This window comes from Meriones unguiculatus, chromosome 3, assembly GCF_030254825.1.
Source record: "Meriones unguiculatus strain TT.TT164.6M chromosome 3, Bangor_MerUng_6.1, whole genome shotgun sequence".
NCBI lineage: Eukaryota > Metazoa > Chordata > Mammalia > Rodentia > Muridae > Meriones > Meriones unguiculatus.
This window is the reverse complement of record NC_083351.1, coordinates 2,119,656-2,141,300: the sequence shown is the minus strand read 5'-3', so window position 1 is coordinate 2,141,300 and position 21,645 is coordinate 2,119,656. Positions and strand designations below refer to the sequence as shown.

The following is a 21,645-nucleotide window of genomic DNA, read 5'->3' as shown; positions in this document are numbered from 1 at the left end:
AGGAAGCAAACAAGAGCAGCAAAATGGGCGCTCGCCTCAGACAGGAAGACGCAGAGGCACAGTGACACAGTGGTGGCGAGGGCACGAAGCAGCTCACACGTGTGTAGAAGGCTGCAAATTCTCCAAAGGGGCCCATAGCTCTCATCTCCCCAGAGAGACTGGAGAACCATGGCAGTCTTTCTCATCTCGGACGTGCACCAGACCCCTCCTGATGCTGGGCGGGTCTATGTGTTCATTCCTCATGAGCTGTGGGTACACCCAGCCCACAGATCAGACAGTCTGCATGGAACTGGGGACTGGTGTTTCCTCTCAGAGCACCCAAGTGTCACCGGCACCCAGCGGGCAGACAGACGTGAAGCTAGAGTCTGCACACAGGGAAGTCTGCGCTGTCCACCTGGGCGTGTAGATGGACAGAGTGCTGCAGAACCAGAGAGGAGCAGGCAGCACTCATGTATCCTGGGAAAGGTATACAAGAGGCAGAGTTCAGGACAGTGGTTTCCCTGGCAACAGGGAAGGGGCACTGAGTATAGAGGGATAAGGGGTCCCTCAACCATAACTCACTTTTTATATACTTTTAATAATTTTGATTCCAAGAGTCAGGTACTTAGGAGTACTTGGAGTACTTAGCAGTACTTGGAGGTACTTAGGCCCCCTGCCTTCATAAAACAAGGTCAAGGGAAGTTACAGTCAGGAGAGTATTGCAGCCACAGAAACACGTCACTGCCCTGCCCTGGTTCATCAGAAGAGGCTGCAGCTTGCCCAGCTGTGAAACCATCCTGCTGGCCCTGACCTCCCACACCACAGCCCTAGAGCCGTCATCTCTGAGCTAAACACACAGTGTGCAGCCTCTTGGGGCCTGACACTGGGCCATGAAGAGCCAGGCCACCAGAACAACCCACACATAGATGGGGGCTGAAGGGCAGAGGGACAGCTTCACATCAGGCACTGACAGCTGGTAGGACAGCAGCATCTGTCCAGAAGCCCCTCCATGAAGCATGTGAGGGTCTGTCCCTGGGCCTGAACCGCACAGCTGTGATGTCCAGACCTGAGATGTCTGAGCAGGGACAGCATCCCAACCAGACGTGGGTCAGTTCTGGTTAGTGAACTTGAATCTGGGTGACAGACACTCACATATGATCCAGGTTCCAGGTGCTGAAGACGATCCGGCTCTCCCTGTTGCCATAGGGGTTGATGGAGTGCTTGGAAAGACAGCTCTCCAGGTCAAAGGGGCCCTGAGGTGACCAAGGGCAGGGTTAGAAAGGCAGGAGTGAGGAACGGTATCACTGTCCTCCCAGCCAGCAAGCTTGCTAAGGAGCCGGCCCCGAGAGTTCAGCTCATGAACAGACACTGGACCCAGGCGCGGTGGCAACACCGGTATCCCCAGCACTAAGAGGCAAAGGCAGGAGGGTCTGGAGAGTCAGGCTAGGGAGGTGGCTTAGTAGGAAGAAGCACTTGCCACACAAGCCTGAGAACCAGGTTTGATCCCTGGGGCCCGTGGGGAAGCCAGGGATGGTTGTCCTCTGCCCAGACCCATGCTGTGGCATGTGCACACTCTCACACAGAAACATCACACACACATCCACAAAATCAAATATTAAATCAGCCTAGTCTAGGCGCAACCACATGATGAGGAAGACCTCATCTTCAAAAAACGAAACTGGTTGCTACTCAGCTGAGACTGAAAATTCTCTCTTTGAGGGCTGGAGAGGGTTAAGAACACTGGCTATTCTAGAGGACCTGGGTTTGACTCCCAGAACCACATGTGGCTCATAACCATCTGTGCCTTCAGTTCCAGGGGACCCGACGCCCTCTTCCAGCCTCCACAGGCACACATGCACACAGAAATACACACAAGCAAAACACCCATATGCATAAAATAAAAATGTTTTTAATACTCTGTCTTTGGGATCCTACCCCTGACATTCTATTACCCCTGATCTTATATTCTGAGTTTCCAAACGCTGAAGGCATTTCTATCCATTACTAGAGATATCACCCTTTCCTAGGTACCTCTTCAGGTCCACATAAGAGCAGACCTGTTGTTCCCAGCATGTTCCTGTGCTCCTATGGACCACATCCTAACACCCCAGCAGCTTCACACCCCCACCCCAACTTCCTTCTGCACTTTGACCGTGAGCAACACCAGCATCTCCTCTTAGGCCAGCAGCTGAATGTCCCCCCTGCCTCTCACTCTTAGCAGCCCAGTACAGAGGGCACAAAGCTTACCTGGCAGGAAAACCAGCCTTCTGGAGTACAGAGGCGGCTGCTGGCCTCAGCACCTCTGTCGAAATAGCTGCCATTGTACTGCATGGACTTGAGCTTCTGGCTCATAGAGCTAAGGACCCGCACGTACTCTTCTCGAGCTTCGGCATCCACCACAGAGGTGTAAGCGCTCACCTGCAAGAGTGAGCCAGGGGCATCACTGAGCCTGAGCCCAGGCCCTGCCCGGGCCCTAATGCCTGCATTCCTACAACCTATGTCATGCAGTGCTCGTCAGGAACGTGCCCCAGCCCTGTCCTAGTCAGAGGGTCTGACCACTGCTCAACTGTCACAGCCGAGGAATCCACTCTGGGCCCACGAAATGGAGTCGACCATACTACCCATCAGCTGGGAAAATGAAACAAGATCAGTCCAGGCGGAGTGGTCCACACCTGTAATCCCTGCACTTGGGAGGCTGAAGTAGGAGAGTCAAAAAGGCTAGCTTGGTCTCCATAGCAAGATCCAGTCTGAGAAAAAACATCAAGATCACATAAGTCAGCAAGAGCAGTGTCCCCTCTGCTCAGGTGAGCGGCAGTGACAAAGGGGCTCCAGTGCCTGCACCTGAGGGTGAGAATCAGGACCAGTCAAAGCATCATGCGGGGCAGTCAACAAGGCTACCTCAAGTTCACAACACGAGCCACCAGATCCTAGCAGCCACGCCCCCGAGTGGCTGAAGCTGGGTACAGAGGCACAGAGGTAGCACACAGCCCCTTCAGTGCCCTGCAGCACATTCTATGTGCCAATCAATGAGGAGCCTCACATGAAAATGAGCAGACAATGAAAACCAAGCTGACTACTTTGGGAGAGAGGAGGACGGTGAAAGGTTTAAAAACAAACAGAGCCTGGGGTGGGGGGAACCCACACCTGCTGTCCCAGCTGCCTGGCCACCCTGGCTTTGCTGGCACCTGCCAAGCTTTGGTCATAGTCCAGCAAACTCAAGCTCTGTGAAGCTCTAGGCCCTCCTGTCTACCCAGGGCTGGTTACTGCCACCCAGGAGAAACCAGGGCAGAGCAGTCAGACGGGGCACACCACTGTTACCACTGTTCCCACTGTCCGCCACAGTGACCCTGCAGACCTCACTCCTGCAGGGAGGATGGCAGACAGGCAGGTGAGTACAGGGCAGGGTCACAGCAGCCTAGGAAGGAAGTTCTGGAGCACACCCAGCAGAGACACAGCCTGAGAGCCCAGAAGGCCCAAAGCAGGCAGGCAGTGTCCACAGTGACAAGAGCACAGCCAAGGTGGTCAGGACTTCAACCCAGCTGGTCAGGCAGGTCCTCCATAACCATGGGAAATGGAGGGATGGGGGAATTCAACACAGCGGGGGGCTCTGTGAACACACATGAAAAACAGGTTTTTCCCCACAGATGCTAACACTTAGCTCAAGCTATACAACAAACAGCACCAGAAGACGCAGGTGGAGGAAGCGAATGAAGAAGAAAGCGGCCAAGACGCTCAAGGTGACACACTGTAATGGACAGGCAGACGGAAAAGCCCAGGCCTCCGCCACTGTCCAACTACTATGCAGTTACCTGAGCTTCTGCTAACAAATATGCCTAAGAGGAGAGCAGGGAGAAAAGGGTCCCCAAGCGCCAAGCTGCTGTCCCAAAGCTACCCATCCAGTGCTCATCTGTCTAGATGAAAGAAGATGTGGAGCCCAGTGCAGAAAGGCACGAGGGCTCACCTGGAGAACCGCTCCTCCGTGATGGGCGCCTCGTAGCCTCAGTCTGGGCAGGTCCCACTGACCACAGAGGGTTCCCTTCCACTGTGCACCTCACTGACATCATGTCTTCACTGAGAGGAAGCCAGGAAGAGGGGGCGCATCAGGGCATCAAGGACAGCCTCCTTCTGGAGTTCAGGCCAGGAGTAGCTGCACTAGAGCCACTGGCCGCTCTTCCCAACGAAGGACTTGGTCTACTCAAGAGCCAGAGCTGAGGCCCAGCAGCCACTCAGGGTGTATCTACAAAGCTCCCAAAGCAGAAGGGGTCTTCAGTCCTGTGCTCCGCTGTTCCAAGGTCAAAGGACTGCGCCGTGCCCAGAGGGGGAGAAACAAAGCGTTGGAAAAATACTACCACCAAATTACGAAGATGTCATCAGGACTATGGAGGAGACACAGGACACTTATTCATAATGGAGTTAAATTCGCATCAGAACAGACCAGCTGCACAAGACTCCAGCTGGTGTTGCTCTGAAACAACAGGATCCCTGCCAAACAGAAGGGGGCAAGAGCAAAGGCTGAGGCTGCTGCCTCCGACAGCTCACACAGGTCCTAACGCCTGCTGGACAATGAGAGCAGAGGCTAAAGTGCAGAAGAGAACAGATGCATGAGACAGGAAGGTCTACTCTGGTGCACACGCCTTCTGCCGACTTAGTCACAGCCTTACTGATACGCAGCAGGAGAGGGCTGGCAAGCCCACCAACTAGTCCATCCTGTGCTGAACACTCACAGCATGACCTAACATGGCCTTACCTCTCTCAGGTAACCCCGGATTCGGCTCTCACAGCTATATCTTAGGTAGCCAGACTTATTCCTGAATCGAGACTCCAAACCTGCAAGAAAGATGACTCCCTGGAATCCACAGGCAGACTGTGACCGCTTGGTTTGTATCCCACACAGCTCAGGAGCCAAGAAGACCAGAGAGGGCCCAGGAGGAGGGTCCCAGAGCCCGCATCACCTGCAGAGCTACCCCACAGCGGTGCGCATGCTCTCCATCTGGGAGAACTGTTTTGAGGCATCTCAAACACGGCAAAGACATTTCTGCTTGGCTGGCCCTCAAACCCTCAGATCTTAATTACTCAGGTTAACTCCATCAGGTGACCAACCCAAGTGCTCACCAGCAGATAAATGGACAAAGTATGTTCCATCTGTACAATAGGATGATACTATTAAAAGGCAGGGCATTCTAACACTGGCCACCCCCAGATGGCATGAAGGGCAGCATGCTGCGTGAGATGAGCAGTGGGACAAGCACTGTGTGAGCGCACTCTCACATGTGAAGGTGTCCAATTTATTCAGCTGGAAACTGGAGAGAGGGAAGGGGTTGGGCTGCAGGGCCACAGAACATGCATGTGCAAGATGAAATGGGCTCTAAGAGCAAACGCCAGTGATGACAACAGGGCAAGGTAAAGGTGCTTGAACATGCTGAGTGCCACTAATTTCACACCATCAGACTGCTATACAACAAATTCACCCCGCCACAGTCCTTAACAATTTAAAAAGCTTACATCTGGCCAAGCATGGTGGCACACGCGTTTAATCCAAGCACTCGGGAGGTAGAGACAGGTGGATCTCTGAGATTGAGACCAGCCTGGTCTACAAAGCAAGTTCCAGAAATGCTAGGGCAACACCCAGAAACTCTTGTCTCAAAAATAACAAAACAAAACCCCTTAGATCTGAACTAAGTATGTAGTTTGTTCTCTGTTTTAAATGATTTAAATTTGTGTGTCTGCATATGGCATATAGGAATGTGCAACAAGTGTGTGCGTGTTGTGCAGGTACCCTCGTCCATGCATGCAAAGGGCAGAGGTCACCACTGGTCACCTTCCTCCATCACTCTCCATCCTTATTTCTTGAGACAGGCTCTCTCACTAAGCCTGGAGCTCACCGTTTAGGCTACACTGGCTGACTAGTGAACCCCAAGGGTCTGCCTGACTCTGTCCCCCAACACTGAGGTTAGACATGTGCTACCACACCTGGATTGGACATGGGTGCTTGGGATGTACCTCATGCTTAGGCCTTTCTCATGCTCACTGCCCACTGAGCCATCAGTCCCTTACAGACTGTTTTCTCTTATACTCCTTAGTGATCAACCAAGTACTACTTTCCTGGGATTACATTGCATCAGGTACTTTAAATGGCCTAGGGATGACAAGTATATGGGAGAGACCCCCGAAGTTTTCTGGCCAGTTCGTCTAGCCTAACTGTCAGGCTCCAGCCAACGTGACCCTGGATCTAGGGAGGTGAATGGTATTCTTGAAGTTAGATACCCAGGGCTATCCTCCTCCTCTCCCTCTCCCTCAAATGGTGAGGTGGTAAATTACATGTTCCGTGCATTTTGTCATGATTTATAGAAGAATGTTTTAAAAAATTAACTTTTAAAGGCTATTTCCAGGCTTCCAGGACACTGCTTGTACCATGATCCTGGACGGATGCCTTCCCACAGACACATTTTGTTATCACTCACTCCAGAGGCCTGTCCAGCCATGACTGAGAAGCACTAGGATCTGAAATAGACAGATATCCTCCTAAGTCTCTGCTCCAAAGAGGCCTTTCTCTGCCTTCCCCAGACACCCTGGCCACCATGGCTACCCGGACTTACCTTCAAACCAGGATGGGTCCTGCTCCCGGGTCTCAGCAGTGATGTTCTGACTCACATGATGCAGAAGGTCAGCCAATAGCTTCTGCCTCAGCGGGGCCTGCTCGTCTGACAACAGCTGCTGTGCAGCCTGGATGACCCCAGCATGTGGCTCATTAAACACGCTGAGGAAGCGTGTGATGTCGCTCACATCTGCCACCAGCGGGAGGCAAACAGAAAAGCATTGGTGCTGTTCTGGCTCCACACAACCCAGAGCCTGCCAGAGGTCAAGGCTCGGTGTCACCAACCCAGGCCCTGGGCTGACACCTCCACTGGGCTGACATTACCAACTCCATGCTTCTGGGCACCTCCAGTCTAGAAAAGCACTACCCTGGCACACTTGCTCTTCTTCTGGCCTTCTCTCCTTCAAACCAACTCACCTCCTTTGGCCATTTCCTTTGGCCATTTCAGGACTTCTAGCCCCTTTCCCAACTTTCCATGGGAGCCTTCCCACAAGTGCCTACAGTGACCTTTCTCCAACAGCTAAACACCAAGTGTATTCTACTAAGGAACTTAACCTAACAGAAACAAACAGAATTCAGTAAGACTTAAAGAGCACAGACCACAGCCAAGTGAGGCTGCAAGTCTGTTTCATAATCAAAATCCACTGTGAGATCCACTGTGTTAGCAGGCTGAAGAAGTAAGGCTCTGTGATTATAGCAAGAGATGCAGAAAATGCAGGAGAAAACCCCGGGAGGGAGGACTTGCCAAGAGGTTCCTGGACAGTGTAAATGCACAGTGAAGAAAATGACAATCTGGATGCCATCAAAGTAAGCCTGTGACGCTGGGGCCGCATGCCTAGAATACCAGCAATAGGAAAAAGAATCAGTAGGCAGGGGAATCAGAAGTTTTAGTCCAGCCTTAGGACAGAATGAATTTAAGGCCAGCCTCAGCTACATGTAACCTTGTCCTCCCCCTGGCCCCCCAAAATCTGAACCTTCTGCTCTACTAAAAATCATTAAAAGAGCAAGGCCAGTTAGCTCAGCTGGTTGGAGCTCAGTTCCAAAAAAGAGAATGAAAAGCCACATAACAGGAAATATTTGAAAACCATATTATCTGACACCGAACTCATAACCAGGATATTCTGTGGGATGGAGTAAATACTTAAACAGCTTTAAAAATTCGATTAAGAAACACGAAAGACATGAAGAATAACTTCACCAAAGAGTGCCTGCAGGTGGCAAATAAAAACATAGGAAGATGATATCCAATCCCATTAGCCACCGGGGAAATTCAGATTAAGGCCGCAAAGAGCTGTCATCATACACCTACCTAGAATAGCTTGAATGAAAACCATGATCCCTAACAGTGTTTCAGTACTCATCTGTCAAAGAACAGCCCTGAGAAAGGGTGAGCCCTCCTCTCCCCTGCCCTGCCCTGCCCAGCCCAGCAGCACTTTCCCTCAATTCTTTCCCCTAGCTCTTGGCAGTTGCAAAATGAAAACCCACTGAAAATAGAGTCCTTCAGCAAAAGCTTTTGAGAATTTCGGCGTCCCTGACCTGATCTACTAGGTTCCTGCCTGGGCCCCTGGGCCCCTGGACCCGGCCTTAAACCGGGTAGGTCCCTCCCATCTCCAAAGTGTTCCTACTCACAGCCTTGCCAGGTCTGGCCAGCGGTGAGCAGCAGGAGCTCGGTGTCCTTAGGGAGGGTCGAAAAGGAATCGTCGGTCACCTCCGTGCCATCTTCGTACAGGCACAACCGGGAACCAGGGATCGGGAGCTGAGGACAGGAAGAAAACCTTGTCCCGCAACAGTCCTGGCCTCCAGACAGCCAGCTCAGGGTACCACCTGACTGCAGGAGACCAGCGCCCATCCAAGCCCATTCAAGGGGAGGGAAACCGTGCGGGTGGTAGCCAGGGTTCCCGGCCAGCAGTGCCCACCCCGAATCCCCAGGCCACCTGGAAGCGGACGCAGCCCTTGCGCAGTAGCTCTTGGCAGCTCCGGGCCGCCACGCCGAACTTGCACGCGCTGTGTAGGGCTCGCAACTTGACGCTCTTGGGTTGGCTGAGCACCGCGCACATTGCAGGGCTGCTACCAGCGGTCTCTGCTGGCACGGGAAGAGAGTGACTGAGCCTCCGCAACACTCCCTCTCGGAACTGTGATGCGCAAGCGCGACCCGGAACGCTTTTCTCTACCTACGGACGTGCAGCCCGAAACGTCCGGGTGTGGGACCGGTCCCCAGCCGGATTCCGCTCGCTGTGGCTGCGCGCGCAGGCGCCGCCGGGCGGAAGCACAGGCGAACAGCGCGGGCCGGCCTGGTTGCCATGGGAGCGCAGCTGCGGCCCGGGCGCTGGGCAGAGGCAGCCCGGGCTGCTCCTCCGCTGCCCTCCCCTCAGCTACCCGGGCTGGGGGCGGCTGGACCCAGGTCCCTCCGAAGGTAACGGAGCCCGGGATCGCAGTGTCCCTCCTGCTCTTCTCCGCGACGCTCTGTGACCCCGCGCGGCCTCGGTCCTCAGCAGGCGCCCGGGGCGGAGGCTCCCTGACACCTGGCCTTGGAGGGACGCGGCCGGTGCCGGCCGGAGGCCTCCGGCACCACATCTCGGCATTAGTGTCGAGACTAAAGGAATTGGGTTCGAGCCTCACCTTGTCTTCTTCTGGATGCGTTGCTGAACAAGACCAGTTACCACGAGACTTAAAGGCGGTAGCTCTGGCCCCGGGTAGGCTACACGTCGATCCGAGTTGTTTGTGGGGAGGGGAGGTTGTTAGTTGGGGTTGGCTTGGCATGCTTCTTAATCTTTAAGATTCTCTAAAGCGCTTTCAGTCCTTAAGATTAATTGTTCCCAAATCCTACTTAATATTGTTAACATTTCCGTTGTCTTGAAAAGAAAACTGGAAACACTTTTCATTTCCTTGTAACAAAATGTTTGGAAGTTGCTACATTGAGTTTGGGTTAGGGCTGGAAAGACGGCTTTAAATCGTAGGCTCACAACCAAAAATAGAAGTTTTGGCTTTGGTACAGTTTGTAAGTAACGCTAGGTTAAATGTCACCTGACACTGCTGGCTGGACATTACCCACCTCCGTCGAACAGCTTGTAGCCCAGCACTGCACAGATCCGGATGTGTCTGTGGTGGGTTTGTGCAAAGGAAAGGACTAGGAAGGTCTCCTGCCGTGTATGGTCTGAAGAATGAATGCCTTTGCAGATGTCCGTATTCAGGCCCTGGCGGTTTTTGGCTACACTACCCCCACAGCACTCTTGCCTCAGGGTCCTCAGTATCAGTTATTTGTCCTGGTTTTATTGGGGATACACTTTATCTGCCTTTAACATTCTGTTCTTAAGTCTCTGTGCTCCACAGAGGGTGCTGGTTAAGACGGACTCAGAGCCGTTTGAGCACAACTGTGTCAAGGTAGCCAGGCCTGGTCTTTTGTTTTGTTTTGTTTTTTGTTTGTTTGTTTGTTTTTGTTTTTGCTTTTGTTTTTTAAGACAGTCTCACTATGTAGTCCTAGAACTACTACATAGACTGTGCTGTCCTCAAACTCACATAGATCCTCCTTCCAAGTGCTGGGATTAAAGGTATTTGCTACCACACCTGGCATAGGCCAGCCTCTTGAGGGTGATCAAAGAATTGGAGAAGTCAAAACCAAGGATATACCTTTAAGTATTCATTAAATTTGGCTGTTCTCTAGAATTTAAGTCATAGCCTGACATAGTGTCACATGCCTAATCCTAGTACCTGAGATGCTGAGGCAGGAGGATCTCTGTGAGTTTGAAGCAGGTCTAGAGTACATACCAAGTTCTAGGCCAGTCAGGGCTCTAAATGAGAACCTCTCTCAAAAATAGAAACAAAAAGTCAAGACGAGAAATGAGAATGGGGAAACAAGGTGTCGGGATACAGTTAGCACTTTAATTTCTAGATGGAGGCCACCTAGGGTTTTAGAATTAAGACCTGGATAGAGGTGACCGAAGTTAGATTTAAAGAATGTTTGTCTGGCAGGAACATAGGTCAAGCAGGCAGTTGTATCTGTCTCGAATAGAGATAGAGAAGAAGGGCTGAATCCAGTAAGACTTTATACCATGCTGCCCCATGAGTGCTGAGGGGAAGTGTAGTGACTGAGGGGAGTGTTAGCTCTGAACTCAAGACCTGAGTGACCTAGGAATGTGGCCAAACGAGAAGCATATTAACTCTCCCAGCCATGCTTATGTTCTGCTCCCATTTGCTTTCTGGGTCAGTTTCCTCCACTCTGCTGTGACAGCCACAGGAAACTTGCGGGGTGGGGTAGCATCTTTAACAGTGACTTGCCGTTCTAAGTAATAATTTACTACATACATTCCAACAACAAAACAAAACAAACAAAAACACCCTAGCAAACACCACACAGACATTGAGTCTTGAATGGTCTTTTTCAAATCTGGTGAAAGTAAGAAAAAGCTTTAGATTATACATCAAACATGTTTGCATGAGCCAGGTTCCCCGTGGGATAGTGTGGATATGACACTATACCAAGCATTTCAGTGACGTAACTTATTCCAAGAAACGTCCAGTGGACTTCTTTGTCCTGTATTAGGAGTGCTTTTTTCTTCTGATGATTTACTTCACCAACAGCTGGCTTGCTTAGCAGATATTTGATTGGCTTGGTGGCTGAGAAGTAGCCATGAGGCCATAGGCATTTTAGGCTGTGGTCACATCTGAGGGCCTGTGTGTTGCTCACTGGCCATGCTACTACCCAGGGTTAGCTCAGCTTGGCCACCGCCTCCTCTGCGGGGAGCCTTGGCAGCCCTGGGCTGTAGTGCTAAGGGTCGGTGGGGAGAGAGCTCCTTGCTGCAGCCTCTACAGACAGCCCTGCATTTGAGTGTTACCAGTTACTTCCGGGAAATGTGCGTTCCCGTTCGTGAACCTCGCTGTGCAGGGGTGTGGAACTCGGGCGGTCCCAGCCTGGGAAAGTGCCAGCAGGCCCCAGCCAGCAGTAGCTGGCCCCAGCAGAGTCACTAGAGCAAATCTCACTCTGTGCTATTTTTCAACATGGAGAGCGGGATGCCAAGCAGCAAAATAGACAGCGCAGCATTACATCATCCAAATAACAGTGGTTGAGCTAGGATACAGGTGAGTTCCCTGAAAACAACTACATTGAAAGAGTCATTCAGCCAGTTTTTCCTTCTCAAGCTCCCCCAAGCTTGGCCATGTCCCCCTCAGCTTGGCAGCTTGACTTCCAGCAGACTTTCTGTTAGAATAAGCGTGCTACTCTTCCTTCACTAGCACACGGGTGGCGTGGGGCAGGGCCTGCCCCCATGCCTCCACTGAGGGCTAAATCTAAAATTTCTGTCTGGTTAGAGCCCATCCTTTCCCGGCTTGATTGTCTAGGTTCAGGGGGAGGGGAGGAAAGCCAGCAAAGTGCCTATTAGCCATCTCTGGGAGGTTTTCCACACACTCAGAATCTGAGAGCCAGCAGATGACCCTGGCCCAGCCTGTTCTCAGATAACACTTTAACATGTCCTGAGTCAGGCTCTGGGCCCGACTGCCCACTTCTGCCCTGGTGCATCTAAGAGAACTGCTTTCTTTAGGGCTGCAAAGTGCCACAGGCAGTTATCACTATACTAATCAGGCTGCTCCTCCATGTTCATTAATAGTTGTCAGTCTCCTCGATAATGCAGAAGGGTGCTTGGTACCCTACCAATAGCTTTGGTTTTGCCATGAGGGTATCTATCACAAACTGGATGACATAGAAAACAGAAATTAATTTCAGAGCTAGAGGGCTGCATCAAAGTGGCAGCAGGGGCAAAAGCAGCTCTGAGGTCCGGGTCCTTCTTCCCTTTCTAGCTTCTTATGGTTCCAGTTTCTGTTAGTATGTAGCCTCTTCCCTATGTGTGTCTGTGGCTATGTTTACTGGAGTGTGTGTGTGTGTGTGTGTTTCTGGAGAGGCAGCCCACACTTGGTCTTCTGTATGCTGGGAAACCACTATACCTCTGTGGTGCCCACCCCCAAGATCCTTTTCTTTTCTTGAAATTACACCCGCCACATTGAGTCCTCCAAGTAGGGTGACATTAATTTATCACATCTGCAGGGACCCCTGTAAGGTCACATTCATGTGCAGCAAAGGCAGGGACTATTCATCAGTAAGGATGTAATTCAGCCTGTAGCACAGGTCAGACTTTTGGGAACATCAAAATATTTTAAATGGTGCATTAAGTAGAATTAGAACATCCATTTATTAAAAAAAAAAAAAGTTCTGCAGATGAACTAACCTTTTCAGAGTGGTGGGTCTAGTACTCTGTGGCGTTCCCTGCATGGCATGAGCTAGCACTGCATCTGACCTAGTTGAATCCCTTCACAGAACTCTTCCCTGCTCTTCTGAACAGCCCGCTGTGCAGAATGCCCCACAAGATTGGATTTGTAGTGGTCAGCTCTTCTGGACATGAAGATGGCTTCAGTGCCCGGGAACTGATGATCCACGCTCCAACTGTCAGTGGGTGGAGGTCACCAAAGTAAGGCTGAGCTGAGGGGCAGGGGTCACCAGAGTAAGGCTGGGCTAAGGGGCAGGCTAAGAGCTCATCTCTGAGTCTGAATACATGGCAGGCTTACCTCATATCTGAAGCATGAAATGCATTTCCAGTCAGCTTTATAGTATATTTCAGTGACAAATAAATTAAATCATTAAAATTAAAGTGTGTTTTTCCTCGTGGATCCAACAAGCAGGACCCCCTCCCCTCTGTGCCTGAGCTCTGAGGGACAGAATTAAAACAGATGGGTTAGAGCAGCATTTGCTGGGCTGTAGGTGCTGAGCTTCCTGTCACACACACACAAGGCATGCTATCCCCTAAAATACCTACCAATCCAGGTGCCACTGGAAAGGCCAGGGCAGCCCCATGACCCCAGCCACTCCCACTTTCCTCCCAAGCTCCTCATTTCAGTGGTCTCCTGCCTCCATCCAGCTGCAAAGGGTGAAGCTTCCACTCTCTCCCTTCTGCACATCCCTCTGCAGAGATCTTCAGCATTAGCTACGTCTGCTCTGGAACTCCATGAAGGTTCTTAAATAGACACACAGGCTTCCTTTGTAGGGGTAACTGCGCAATCACACTGGCAAGGTGCTTTTGTTATTGCGTAGTGTTTCTTCAAGGTCAGAACTCACTCATTTTAGTAACATGCTTCCAGAGGACACTGAAGGAAAGGGGATGTACCCTGGCCAGGAGACACGTATCCTCAGACAAATTGTCACCAAAATGGGCTACAGAAAGCATGCTTAGGGTGCTGCTGGGGATGGGCATAGGATGGGGACGTTCCTGCCCCATCTTCCTCAGAGCCTGGGATCCACACTTAAAATCTCCAGAGCAAGAGACTCCCTGGAGTGTGGCATGTGCTGGCAGCTTGAGCCTGCACACCAGGCTCAGTTTCCAGATTTTTTTTTTTTAATATTGTGTTTACGTCCATGCATGTGTCACTGCATATGTGTGGAGACCAGAGGTCCATTGTGGGACTCAGTTCTTTCCTCTCACCCTGAGGACCCCAGGGATCAAACTCAGGGTGGCAGCAGTCCCCTTCACCCACTGAGCCGGTGTTATTCAGAGCCATCTGCCCATCCGTATGTGTTGTAAGGATGGGAGGCTTGGGATGTAGTACAGTGGGAAAGCCTGTAGCCTGAGTTGTAGATGGCAGAGAACCGGCTGAGGTGTTAGTGGTGCCCAGGCTAACTCTGCCCCGCCCAGTTTGGAGGATGGCTCCGCTCTTGAACAGCCACATAGGGTCCTCACCTAGGAATGGGTTTTCTGAGCCTGCAAGACAACACATGCATGCACACACAGACACCGCAGGTTACCAGGCACGATACCTGTGAAAGGAGGGGCCTTTCCTTTGTTCCTCGTGCCACAATGCCTGCCAGCTAATGTCTGTCGGTACTGTCCTTTTAACATACTGTACTGCTGAGTCATGGCCATGCCTTGCTGTGTGGGCTCCTTGATGCTCTAGCCAAGTCTTACTTGGAGCTCATACAATGTGTAGGTCCTGAGCCCCTGCAGCACTGAGCACACCCAGAAGTCACCTCCTGCACTTTGACAGCCTGGCGTCCTGCCAGCAGGAGCTTCCCTTAAGACCTCCGGCTCCTGTGGGAACCCTGGTCTGCCTGAACAGCCCAATAAGAATAGTCAGTTATCATACCAGCTTGAGGTTCCACATGAGCCATTCGTCTAAACAGCCTGAGGTTAGGTCTGCAGCTTAGGCAGAGCCAGTTTGCCTTAGTCCAGGCTTTAGAAGGGAGGAAGACACACAGTCTTCTAGTCAAGTACAGGCCACCCCACATCCGGCTGCATCTCACACTCCCCTGCCCGGAAGCAGCAGACAGGACGACTGCAGGCATTGCTCAGAAACCCAGAATTGCATTTGCTTTCAGATTCTGCCAGTTTCCACAAGAGATTGTTCTCCAGATGGTGGAGAGGTGTCGAATAAGGAAACTACAGTTGCTTGCTCACCAGTACATGATCTCCAGCAAGGTCGAGTTCTACATCAGTGAAAGCTTGCCTGACTACTTGGTGCCCTACCAAGCAGAGCGCTTCCGCAGGCTGGGGTAAGAGGGAAATGCAGTGTGTAGTGACACTGAGCGTGACGGCTTCATGGATTGCTCCTCTTGGCCCTTTGTGGTCTTCTTAATACACCTAAGAGTTCATATGCTTAACAAGCAGCGTCCCCACATATGTGGGGTTCAGCCATGGCTGTATCTCAGGTGGAAAGCTTTTCTCAGGAGCATCAGTTGGAGCCTGATCCCGGAAAGTCCCTAGGTTTTTAGTTCAAGTCCTGTGGGGTTCATGGGTGTGGGACAGACTGCTTTGTCACCAGCACTTCAGTCATGGCTTTCCTTTCAGATATGTCTCTCTCTGTGATAATGAAAAGACAGGCTGCAAAGCCCGGGAACTCAAGTCTGTTTATGTGGATGCCGTGGGACAGTTTCTTAAGCTGATTTTTCACCAAAACCACGCCAACAAGTACAACATATATAATCAGGTGAGACTTGTGTGTGTGCTTGAGGCTCTGCCCTGACACCACAGCACACACCCCACCCTCTACAGCCCCTCACCCCAAGTTCTGTGAGAGGATTGCTCAGGTGTCGCGTATGTACATAGTTAGGGTGCTCTCACAGGAGTGTCTGCTGCTCTCTGAAGCCAGGCTCTCCCATGTCAACTCTGGGCACATGATCACGGGGCATACAAGAGCCTCTGTGACTGTACCAGACTCAGACAAAAAAGTACGAAAAGCTTCCTGGAGGTTTTCGTGTCACTTGTGTGTAGTAGCTTGACTGTTCCCGCTCCCTGTTGACGTTTGCTGAAAGCGTATGTGACTCGCGGTTGGTTGTTTTGGCAGCATGGTCCAGAGGACGCCTCTGTCTGAGGCCAGTGCCCATGAAAGCAGCTTGCCAGCGGTTGGTCCAGCAGCACAGTCCACTCCAACTGCTGAAGCCGCACTGCTGCCTTTTCTTTCTTTAGAACTAGAAATCGGGGCTGGGGTGTAGCTCAGTAGTAGATTGCTTACCCAGCTTACTCAAAGGCTGAGTTCAATCTCCAGGACCCCTTCCCACCCTGGAAAAGGAGATCAGGCATCTCTAAAACCATATTGTGTGCACATTTATACCACCCGCTGTCTCTCCAAGAGGAGTAGCAACAAGCTGACAGACAGGTAACAAGCAAATGATTTGTGAGATATCTCATGAGGCCCATTGTAGCATGGCCTCATGGGAAACTGGAAGGATGGTTTCTAATCTTTTTGTCTCCTTCCACCCCATCTGCATGTGTCTACCAGTAGGAACAGGTTAGGAACCTGAGTCACAATGATGGTGGTAAAGAGGGTGAGAGGTGGAACTCAGCACCTGCGTTAGCTGGGTTAATGTAGTGTCTCTTCTTTCCTTTTTTCTGGAGAACAGTGGATGTGGACTTCTGCACTTTTCCTTGAGTGCTGGCTCCTGGGAGACCCAGTTAAAGCTCTAGGTCAGCGACTATTGTTTTGGAAGCCTAGGATCAAAGCCACTTGGTTGAGCATTAGAACAGTACTTCTGTTAATCTGTCGAGCCCCTCCCAGTCGTGAACATCACTGACCCCACCACAGGGAGGAGTTGGCTAACAGGCTTAAGACATTTCAAACATTTCAGACTTAATTCCTGCTGCTTTAACTATTTCTTAGGTGGCTTTGGTTGCAATAAATATCATTGGAGACCCTGCAGATTTTGGTGATGAAAGCAATATTGTAAGTATGGGAGTTTCATCACTAAAGAAATAAAAAGAATTTCTATGATGGGGGGGATCATTTATTCTCATCACAAATATATCAATTCAGAAGGCCTCATACAACTAGGGAATGACTGTCAGATGATTTAGCAGCCATTTTCCTTAAGAATTTTAGCTGCTCATCCAGAAGGCTGGGGCCACTGAGCCTTGTTGGCACCACTCTATTAAACAGTTGTAAAATTAAGACTTGTTTTGTTCTTTGTTTGCTGAGAGTCTAAGAAGGTATTTTGTTCCCAAAGACCTCTAGGGAGAAGCTGATTGACCATTACCTGGGCCACAGTCCCCACAATCCTGAGGACCCAGCCTTAGAAGGAACTTTTGCTGGGTAAGAATCCTCCCCCGTTCCTCCACAAGATACTTCATAACTCCTCAGTCATCCCAAAGGATTGCACAGTCCAGGTCTAGATGAAGCTTGGGTCAGCTGAGAGCAGATGAGGCATTGGTTGGGCTGTCTTGTGTCTGTGCAAAGGTTAACGTTACTGTATCTCGCACACCTACTCAGTGCCACTCAGAGATGCTTCAGCTCTGTGTGTTCAGGTGTTAGCCTAGGTCTAACACCTAGACCCAGAACAGTGATGCAATTTTCCACCATGCCTCAGCTCTCAAGCCTTGCTACAGGGAGCCAGGAGTACCCTCAGCTGTATCACCACTGGGCAGCTTCTTCCTGATGGCCACACCTTGGTCTCTGCCCTCCCCAAAGTCTGAGCCTACAGAGCAGCTATAGCACACAGTTGCTCCAGCAGAGCTTCCATCTTCAGTGGGGGGGCAGCTGTGCTTGGCCCCCGGGATTCTGAGAGGGCAGAGGCAGCCTGTGGCAGTGCTGAAATTCATTGTGAGAACCTGACTTGTTCCTGGGGTACTGTGGAAGAGTGGGTGTGTACCTGCCCTACAAATTCTAACTATGGCACCATGCAACTTGTGTGTGTGTGTGTGTGTGTGTGTGTGTGTGTGTGTGTGTGAAGTTTTAAAAAATATTTGTGGTGATTTCTGGGACATCATGGCAAAGCATAGACTTGCAAACAGAGTGCTGACAGTTAATGTGTACTATCAACCCTTACATTACTGGAGAGAAGGGTTCAGAACTGCTGCAGCTTCCATCACAGTCCCTGGGCTGGTGGGAAAAGGGCCTGATTAAAGGGTGGGGAAGTGGCAGAAAGGACCTGGGGATTTTTAAATATGGTATATGCCCAAGTCCCATTTGAACTTATTATCATTCAAGTTTTCCAGCTAAATTCTTAGTGACAAATATTTATATAAACTTTCCCCCTCTGTAAAATACCCAAGTCACAGCTTTATTTGGCTCACTTCATGCAGCTGATGTACTAGATGTAAGACCCAGAGGCTGCTCCCCTAAGTCTGTGTGGTGTGGTCAGGCATGTGTAATTGCTGCGCTTTGTAGCCCCAGAATAAAGTTATTTACTGCCATGCTGTAAAACTTAAGAATAACAGTGATAGTCACAGACAGGTCATGGATGCTGAGTATGTCTGGGGCTTGGCCTGACATGCTTCTCAGTGAGGCACCAGGAGTGGGAACCCTAGAGAGCTCACGGCTGCAGCCTGGCCAGCCTCTCTGAGTCTCCTCCCTCACATAGGAGACGCTGTGAGCAGTGCTGGAGCCTTTCTTGACTGTTCCGCATGAGCGCTTGGCTCCCCTGACATGAAGGTCATCTCTGTCCTCAGGAGACCTGACTATTTCTCTCCACTTGATGACTTGGCCTTTGACATGTACCAAGACCCTGAGGTTGCACAGATCATCCGCAGGCTGGATGAAAGGAAACGGGAAGCTGTCAAGAAGGAGCGCTATGACCATGCAAAGAAACTGAAGCAAGCAATTGCTGACTTACAGAAGGTACAGCTTCTGAGAACGTACCCTCATCTGCCTAGGGTAGCCCTCCTCTCCACCTCCTCAGGAGAAGGTTCCTAATGGCTGAGAAACACACCTGCAGCTAGAGTCCTGGGCAGGTAGAGTTGGGGTAGTGAGCCCCTTGAAGGTGAAGCTGGAGCGGAGGCTCACTGCTCCTCTGGGGGTTGGGCTGTCTTGGCCTGCGTGGGGATCCTGCGTAGCAGGTGCTGAGGCAGCACGCAGCACAGACCCCTCCCACCCACACTTGTCCTGTGAGGGCAGATGTCCACCTTGTGTGCTGCAGGTCGGTGAGCGCCTAGGGCGCTATGAGGTAGAGAAGCGCTGTGCGGTGGAGAAGGAAGACTATGACCTGGCCAAGGAAAAGAAGCAGCAGATGGCACGCTACCGTGCCCAGGTGTATGAACAGCTGGAGCTGCATGGCCTCCTGCAGGCCGAGCCAGAGGTCAGAATGGGCCACAGGGAGGGAGAGAAGGGCTGATCAGAGACCTGCTCTGTGAGGGTGTGGGCTAAAGCAGGTCCTCCGAGTATGTCAGTGAGCAGGCTTCTGCTGTGGTGGGATCCTCTAGAGGTCACATACAGGACCAGAAGCCCAGGGTCGGGAAGATCAACACTGCCACTCCCCAGGAAGCCCTCCGCCCTGGTCTCCATGTTGTGTGGGGTGTGGAGCCTGCACCACACGTCCATGCGTGTGGGGGTGGGGGGCTCCCTGCAAAGTGCAGGTGAGGGAGAGGTCTGGGTGCTGTGTCCAGGCTGCAGTCTCAGACTGGTGCTGATGGCTGCCTTCCGGCCAGTGGGAGCTCCAGTGTGACTTCTTGGGCAGACCCTGCCTGCCAGCTCTGCCTGTTTGTACTATGCGGAAGCACCTGACCAGCTCTGAACCCAGAGTCCTGCCCAAACGCCCATGCCTACACTTGTACTTCCAGCACAGATGTGTTTGTAAAACATGCACAAGCACCCGTGCTGAGTAGGAATGTGGGTCTGCCCTGTAGTGTGAACTGTAATCAAGGGAGAGAAGGCTGAGGAGATGCCATTGTCCTGGGACTTAGAGTGGCCATGTGCGTTCATGAGCTTTTCCCAGTGCTTGGCATGCTGGAGCCCTCTCTCAATACAGCTCCCTTTGGTCAGATGCTCTGCAATACTCATGGCCCTTTGTCCCTTCTTTTCCCCAGATGCAGAGGCCTTTGGCTTTGCCCCTCCAGCCCCTTGCGTCTCCCAGCAGTCCCCAGCACTGGAAGGCAGTATCCTCACTCCCGAAGACAGAAGAGCTGGTGGCAGAAGATACATTTGCTAGTCCTAGCCTCCAGGAAAAGCCCTTGGCATATGCCTTAGCATCTTCTCCTCAGCATTTAGCAGTGGACCAGTCCCCGCCCGCGGCAGGCGCTGCCCCAAGGAGCCATGTAAGTCATTCCTCTCCACTGTGCTGGTCAACAGCATCACTTGAAGTACTGGCTTGTCCTGGGTACTGACCTCAAAGCACAGGTACATACCTTCCACAGAGCCAGCCCTCCCTGCTTCCAGAAGGGAGCTGGAATACTGGCTAGAACAGAGCAAGAGGTAGCAATAACCCGCTGGCCACACCTCATGAGAGACACACATGTAGCCCTGGGTCTGCCCCATCATCTGTGGTCTCACAAAGTCTATCCTTTGAGCCCCTGGTTTCTCTGTAAGAAAATATATGCAAGCATTGATGTGTGTGTGGTATCAAGCATTGCTTTAAGGAATAAGAGAGCATGTATAAAACGCTCATACCTGAAGCTCTGAAAAAGTTGAGGCAGGATTCCTGCCAGTGCAGCTTGGACTAAATGGTACATAGCAGGACATACAAGGCTATAGAGTGAGATCCTTTCTCAAAATAAATGGGGAAATTCCCCTAGGCATACTTTCCAGATAGCGCCTCAGTCGTCATCCACGCTCACCATGCCTTTTAAAAGAGCATTATGACAGGAAACCCGTGGCCAGCTGGTGACTGACTGTGCTAACAAGGAACACAGTAGGTCCTGTGGTTTCAGGATTGGTTTGACTCAGGAACTCAATAGCATCATCAGAAACCTGATCCTTGCTGTCACTTGACTCTCCAGCTCCTTGTCTCCCTAGACTGCCTACTGTCACAGGAGAAAATTTTTCCAAGGGTCCTCACTTCAGTCCAACTAGATCAACTTCAGCCACACACCAGCCTGTGAAGCAGCAGCAAGAACAGAGGAGATCCCTGTGCTGACTGGCCCCACCAGGCCTGTCAGGGCACGTCATTGTCAAACAGAAGGGCCACTGTGCTCGTGTGTCAGCCTAGGGTAGCAATGCCTCTGCAGCCTAGTGTTCCATGTCGCCTCAGGATTCACACGTCCTATTTCAGACTTTGAGAAACTTACTGTCACAGGTGTGCACTCACCTTGATGTCTTAGTGAGTGTTAGGAGTTGTCACTGTGTGTGTATTCAGTCAGGAGTGCTCCCTCTCTGCGCTCACTACTGTGTACTCACCTTTTTCACTCTTTGCCTTTGTCTGACTGGACAAGGCAGTGAGGACAAGAGGTCGGTCCTCACTGCCATGTGGGCTCCAAGAACACTGCCTGGTGAGTTAGGTCCTGGAGGACTACAGACTGGCGTGGCAGCCACCTCACCAAGGAGCACCCCAGAGGAAGATTGTTACAGATTACCTCCCTGGGATGCTGGGCTGGGTCTGAGGCCTCCAGACAACAAGCAATATATTGCTCTATGTAGTGCAGGAAAAGAATGTCAACAAACTAGCCTGAAAAATGGGTGACTTTTCTCGTACTTTGTGTAAGCTGAACTGAAATGGCTGTAGTTGTCTGACAGGAGTGGGAGACTTCATCTGATTTTTTCAGATATGATCCACTGTGGACATTATTCTACTCCGGTGCTACTTACCTCAACAGAGTAACACCTTTAGGCATCTCTCCCAGTAGCCTGTCAGGCTTGGAGGAGGCGGCCCGGCAGCGCACCCACAGCTCTTTGCT

The 21,645-nt window shown here is 51.3% G+C and overlaps 2 protein-coding genes across 6 annotated transcripts in view; one reads left to right on the top strand and one right to left on the bottom strand.

Annotated features, from left to right (window-relative positions):
• Positions 1-8,731, bottom strand: part of Dffb (DNA fragmentation factor subunit beta) — a 146,458-nt gene extending 137,727 nt beyond the window's left edge. For 2 of the 3 annotated variants that reach the window (XM_060378961.1, XM_060378960.1), the window contains exons 1-6: positions 8,509-8,731; positions 8,204-8,330; positions 6,576-6,764; positions 4,727-4,806; positions 2,227-2,397; positions 1,132-1,232 (exon numbers count right to left, since the gene is read on the bottom strand). In XM_060378961.1, the coding sequence (XP_060234944.1) occupies positions 1,132-1,232; positions 2,227-2,397; positions 4,727-4,806; positions 6,576-6,764; positions 8,204-8,330; positions 8,509-8,631 (791 nt within the window). In that variant the 5' untranslated portion in view covers positions 8,632-8,731. The remainder of the gene's footprint in view (positions 1-1,131; positions 1,233-2,226; positions 2,398-4,726; positions 4,807-6,575; positions 6,765-8,203; positions 8,331-8,508) is intronic. The other variant, XM_021655145.2, reaches the window with a different exon arrangement.
• Positions 8,732-8,823: 92 nt separating this feature from the next.
• Cep104 (centrosomal protein 104) overlaps positions 8,824-21,645 on the top strand; it is a 34,953-nt gene continuing 22,131 nt past the window's right edge. For 2 of the 3 annotated variants that reach the window (XM_021655187.2, XM_021655164.2), the window contains exons 1-9: positions 8,824-9,267; positions 12,879-13,029; positions 14,928-15,101; positions 15,397-15,535; positions 16,706-16,768; positions 17,049-17,134; positions 18,490-18,658; positions 18,957-19,115; positions 19,843-20,070. In XM_021655187.2, the coding sequence (XP_021510862.1) occupies positions 12,917-13,029; positions 14,928-15,101; positions 15,397-15,535; positions 16,706-16,768; positions 17,049-17,134; positions 18,490-18,658; positions 18,957-19,115; positions 19,843-20,070 (1,131 nt within the window). In that variant the 5' untranslated portion in view covers positions 8,824-9,267; positions 12,879-12,916. The remainder of the gene's footprint in view (positions 9,268-12,878; positions 13,030-14,927; positions 15,102-15,396; positions 15,536-16,705; positions 16,769-17,048; positions 17,135-18,489; positions 18,659-18,956; positions 19,116-19,842; positions 20,071-21,645) is intronic. The other variant, XM_021655171.2, reaches the window with a different exon arrangement.